At 36.3% G+C, this 6035-nt stretch overlaps 1 protein-coding gene across 1 annotated transcript; it reads left to right on the forward strand.

Annotated features, from left to right (window-relative positions):
* Positions 1-674: 674 nt before the first annotated feature.
* On the forward strand, positions 675-5282 carry CNGA1 (cyclic nucleotide gated channel subunit alpha 1; the record flags this gene model as incomplete). The annotated part of the gene is made up of 7 exons (XM_082315771.1): positions 675-802; positions 1097-1159; positions 1522-1554; positions 1660-1761; positions 2680-2787; positions 2936-3042; positions 3865-5282. 7 exons carry the CDS (start codon positions 675-677, stop codon positions 5280-5282), a joined length of 1959 nt encoding a protein of 652 aa, XP_082171897.1.
* Positions 5283-6035: the final 753 nt, after the last annotated feature.

A 6035-nucleotide genomic window follows, 5' to 3' on the forward strand; every position in this document is an offset into this window, starting at 1 on the left:
GTTTTTTAATATTGAGATGAACAAAACAGACATGAACAGCCACTAACATTTCCATTTAGGTATTTATGTATTTCCATATAGGTATTTATAGAGTAAGGAGACTCTACTACATCAGTCTTTACAATCCTAGTTACAGAACCTAATCTTTGCTCTCAACAGAGTGTAACTCTCGGATGTCAGACATACTGAAATTTCTTTGGACATCCAACCAATGGATGCTTCCCAGTCTGGTTTTCAGGATGTCACCTGTGCACGAATCTATTTATCCATCCTGATACAATAACGTATGAGCCTTTGGTTCAAAACCAAATGAAACAGCAGTAGGTGTTTCAAACACAATTGTCTAAATATTTTCAAATTATGTGATTAGGCTCAGGAGGAAGACCTAAATTAATGCTTCCTCTAAGAGAAAGATGTGTTGAACATTCTCTTTAGCAACGGTTGCCTGGTCATTCAGCACACTAAAGCACCCACAGTCCCCTTTCTTGTCTGGTGGGAATGTCATGGGAGAGAGTAAACTGGAAATACTATTGTTGGTTTTGGGGGAAGCAAGGGTATGAAGGATTCACCGTTAGGCAAAAAAAAATTGCTTGTTACTTCTGCTAGTTGTGAAATGACTTGATTCTTTCTTAAATCAGTCTTCCTCAATTACCCAAGGTAAGACAAACTTGACCATGAAGGTAGGAGTGATTGAGACCCATCACTCCCATACAGTAGTTCCCAGCGTGGTAGTGCAAGACACCAGTGAAGACCCTGGACCAATGCACAAAAGAGACAACAAGTATGTCAAATTTAACATTTTGTGTCTGTTTGGTTTTTTTTTTTTTCTTTGATAATTTGGATGGGATTAACTAAGCACAGATAGTTGCCATCACCTAATTTTCTTCAACCTCTATAAATAAATTAACTTTCTAAGATTGTGATATATTGCTTATTGTAAATATTTAGGAGATTAAAATCTGTGCTCTTTCAATTTCCTTAGATAACTTAGCCCATGATTAAAATGGTGAGAAACAGTCTGTGACAATTTAGATATTAAACGGTTTTTTGTATTTCAGCAGATATCATATAACTGTGTTGCTTTGCTGTTCCCTAGGCAATGGTATCCACCCGGTGCATTTGCACACTACAATATTAACAACAACAGTAATAAAGACAAGTAAGTATCTTTGCCATTTCATAAAATGAGAGTACTGCAATATTAGCGGTATAAGCAGCAATGAAAAAGAATGATATATATAATCATTTCTTTGCAAAGTTATGTCATTCAAGTAATCCCAAAAGAGACTGCACATACATTTGAACTTCATGCACATCAATTATGATGATCATTCTCAATACCAAAGTTATTGGCATTATATATCTTAATTTAAAATAAAAGTAGTTCTATGTGAATATGACAAGCAAAACAGTTTTTGAAGGCCAAACACTTAAGTATAACGTTGTATGATTCTAATAAATAAATGTGGAAGCAATGGCTATGTGCATCCCATGAGCCTATCATATTTTTCCTTTCCTTAGGGAGGAGAAGAAAAAGAAAAAAGAAAAGAAGAGGTAAGACAAAGAGTAATAATACTACTATTTCTAAGACATTTAATTTCTTTCCAAGTATGTTTTAACTTATTCTGTAACAACTGAAAATGTAAATCTATTTCTTAGCAAGTCAGAAAAAAAAAAGGATGGAGAAACACAAAAGAACAAGGAAAAAAAGGAGAAAAACAGAAATAAAGATAAGTCCAAGAAGAAAGAAAATAAAGAAGAGTAAGTATTTTTCATGTAGGTTTTGCTATGTTAGTCTAATAAAATTGCTTTTGATGTAAATCTGAATCCATTCATGGGCGCCCTGTAAACAAGATGCTCATACTCTAGTGCATGAGTGTGCAGACTGCTGGTGTTCTCCCTAGAGCAGAGTTGTTCTGGTTTAACTTCATGTGTGGTCAACAGAAATACGCGTGCATGGAATTGATCTGAAAACACTAATCAAGAAAAATCTCCTTTGGATTCTGATTATTCAATATTTTTTGGATAACACCCTGCAGCAAAAGATGTGCCAGTGTAAAGCAATCTCTTCCACACATAAGGGCACCTACAAGCAAGTAAACGCCTCTATGATCTAAAAGTTCTTGCTTTACCTTTTGCTAGGTAAATTCATAATTTTCTGACCAAGGAAAAGAAACTTAAAATAGTACAGTAGGAACTTGCGTTGTATGATTTCACATTCTTTGGTTTCTTTATGTAAACTATGCCAATGTTTCATCCTTCTCAGAGCTAGAATTTTCCCGGTGAGAAAGGTATGATTTGTCTCACTTATTTAAACATTAGTAGCCACATAATCATTTAGTTTTTGAAAGATGATAAAATCAATTCTCAGACAAGTCAGTTAATTGGGTAGGAAACAAATTAATTTAAAAAGGTTGAAATTACATGTGCCACTATAAACTGAAGTGGGACTGCCAAGCTGATTTTTCTCAGCAAAATTCAGACTCTAAAGTTTGCATCCCAACTCACACCTAACAAGCAGCTTCATGTTCTCCATGCATTCAAGCAAGGAAGCTTAACTTTATTATAAAGACCATCTATTTTACAATAACAATTTCTGGAATTATTCATTCCTCAAAAATTGTTATGTGTATTTTAAGTCTCTCATTAAATCGCCTTTTTTTCCTGCCTATCACTTAGGAAGAAGAAAGATATTTTCATTATTGATCCAGCAGGAAACATGTATTACAACTGGTTGTTTTGCATCACAATGCCTGTCATGTACAACTGGACCATGATTATTGCGAGGTGATGTACTCCTTTAATGACTAGATAAAAACTTCTGGCAAATTGTGATATCCCTAAATAGATAAAAAATTATTTTATTTATCACTGTTTTCATGCAAATATTTAATTTTCATTTCATGGTGATTTACTTTTGTCTTCTCCTATTCAGAGCCTGTTTTGATGAGCTTCAGCACGACTACCTAGCGGCATGGTTTATTATTGATTACCTTTCTGATGCCATCTATGTTGTTGACATGTTTGTACGGACAAGAACAGGTAAGTATACTCAATGATTAATTATTCCTCTTCATATATTTGTGTCCCATGGTTTAAATTGTTCAGAATACTACTACTCCTATTATCTGGGTACCCTTGATGAGATGCAATAGTGAAAAAGACATCGAGATGATAGATCTCTGAAAGACTGTAGCCTGTGACCTGTAAAAAAAGGAGAAACTCTGCTGTATTACTCAAAGAATACATAAGGCCTGAGGTAAGCTAGGCAAGCTGTTCTGCCTGCAGCTGACTCAACAAGACAAAATAAACATGCGATGCGGCCAAGAGAGGATCAGGGGTTCTGAAAAATCAGCGCCTAAAGCTGGATTTTGTATTTAAGGAGATTCAAGTATTTGCTTGATTTTCAAGACCGTTGAGCAAGCAAGACACCCAATTAACTTCAGCTGCAACTGTTTCTTTTAAAATCTTATCCTACATCCAGAGCTATTGGGTAGATACACTCAATATGGAATGGAAATTCCCATGTTCAAATTCTTTCCCTCATTAACCACCCTTCCTATAGCCTGTGGAGTTTTGGGGGGTGGTTGGTTTTTTTCAGATGTTCACCATAGTGGAAAAGTGGAGGGAAAGAATCAGAGCTAGAAATGTTTAATTTTCGAAGCTGTATGGTTTAGCTCAAGCTGAACCATATAGCACTAAGTTGAATATTTGGAAATAAGAAGTTGCTTATCAGAAAGAAAGAGAAGTTATGTACCATCTGGAACTTGCATCCAAAGTATTTTTAAAAGCAGGTTTGGATTGACATTAAACACAACACAGTTGAAGTCGTAACATTTTTTATTATTTACAATTTGATTTTAGGTTACCTGGAGCAAGGTCTTCTGGTGAAAGAAGAACAAAAGCTTCGAGAGAAATACAAGACATCTTTTCAATTCAAATTAGATTTCCTGTCAATCATACCAACTGATCTCTTGTACTTTAAGTTAGGACTGAATTACCCAGAATTAAGAATAAACAGACTACTCAGAGTAGCTCGGATGTTTGAATTCTTCCAGCGAACAGAAACAAGGACAAACTACCCAAATATCTTCAGGATCTCTAACCTTGTCATGTACATCGTGATTATTATTCACTGGAACGCCTGTGTGTACTACTCAATCTCGAAAGCCATTGGATTTGGGGCTGACACGTGGGTCTACCCCAACACCTCCGATCCTGAATTTGCCCGTCTGATTAGAAAGTATGTCTACAGTCTCTACTGGTCAACACTGACCCTGACTACTATCGGTGAAACACCCCCTCCTGTAAGAGATTCTGAGTATTTCTTTGTGGTCATTGACTTCTTGGTTGGAGTATTGATTTTCGCTACCATTGTTGGTAACGTGGGCTCTATGATCTCCAACATGAATGCTGCCAGGGCAGAGTTTCAAGCGAGGATTGATGCTATCAAGCAGTATATGCACTTTCGGAATGTGAGTAAAGACATGGAAAAAAGAGTTATAAAGTGGTTTGACTACCTGTGGACAAACAAAAAGGCTGTGGATGAAAGGGAAGTCTTGAAGTACCTGCCAGATAAACTAAGAGCAGAGATTGCAATCAATGTTCACCTGGAAACACTAAAAAAAGTTCGTATTTTTGCAGACTGCGAAGCTGGTCTGTTGGTCGAACTGGTTTTGAAACTCCAGCCACAAGTATACAGTCCCGGAGATTATATTTGCAGAAAAGGAGATATTGGACGAGAGATGTACATTATCAAAGAAGGCAAGCTGGCAGTAGTCGCTGATGATGGAATTACCCAATTTGTGGTCCTAAGTGATGGCAGCTATTTTGGAGAAATCAGCATTCTTAATATCAAAGGTAGCAAAGCTGGCAATCGAAGAACAGCCAATATTAGAAGTATTGGATACTCTGACTTGTTTTGTCTGTCTAAAGATGATCTCATGGAGGCTTTAACAGAGTATCCAGATGCAAAGGCTATGCTGGAAGAAAAAGGTAAGCAAATCCTAATGAAAGATGGGTTGCTGGACATTGAAGTTGCCAATTTAGGAAGTGATCCTAAAGATCTGGAAGAGAAGGTCACCTACATGGAAAAAGCGATGGACAGATTACAAACCAAGTTTGCCAGGTTGTTGGCCGAGTATGAAGCTGCACAACAGAAACTGAAAAAAAGACTTACACAAATCGAGAAAATATTGAAGCCAGTTATAGAGCAAGAATTCACAGACTTAGAAGAAGGAGATCCACCCACAGATAAACCTGGAGTGTCAAAAGTGGAATAAGACACTGGAGGTTGCCAATGAGTCTGAGGGTCAAATCCTGCATGGGGCTGAATACATTCATTTCTAATCTTTGTAGGACCTGACTATTAATTATGAAATATTATTTGTTGAGGTAATGTCACTGATTTCCTACAAACAGCACATACTTGGCAGGTTTCGGAAAGAAAAAGAAGGATTGAGAATGAGGATGGAAGATAACACCTTGCTCTCGCACAAACAGGTGGTATTATCTGCTAGTACGTTATGTACTCTTTATGTAACACCCCTCCACAGCAAATGCATTCAGTCTATATACAGTCATACACTGGCAAATACTGAAAGTTTTGCTGACTATTTTAAAATAATTTCTTCATGTCTACTTATGGAAAGAAGGAAAGGTTTGGTAACAGTTATATTATCTGAAGTCAATACAGGCATGAACCATGATATTAAATTTGTGTATTAAAAAACACATTTTAATATCTATTGATTCACATCAGCTTAATTAAGTATGGGGTATTATATAAAGAATTAGGTATATCTACAATGCAGATGTGAGTACTGAAGTAAGATTTGGAAAATATTATTACTTCATTGGGTCCACCTTGGCTGATTTCTTGAAATGTAAGCGGGCAGTTTTAAATGATCCTTTTATCGGGATATTACATGCAAAGGCTGGAATAGAGAAGGGAGAAAATACAACTTCTTGCAGGCATCAGTATGACAAATACGGATGACTCAAAATCTAGCTTTTCTTTCCACAATAATAACAAA

Source organism: Platalea leucorodia (genome assembly GCF_965183815.1).
Source record: "Platalea leucorodia genome assembly, chromosome: 6".
Classification (NCBI taxonomy): Eukaryota; Metazoa; Chordata; class Aves; order Pelecaniformes; family Threskiornithidae; genus Platalea; species Platalea leucorodia.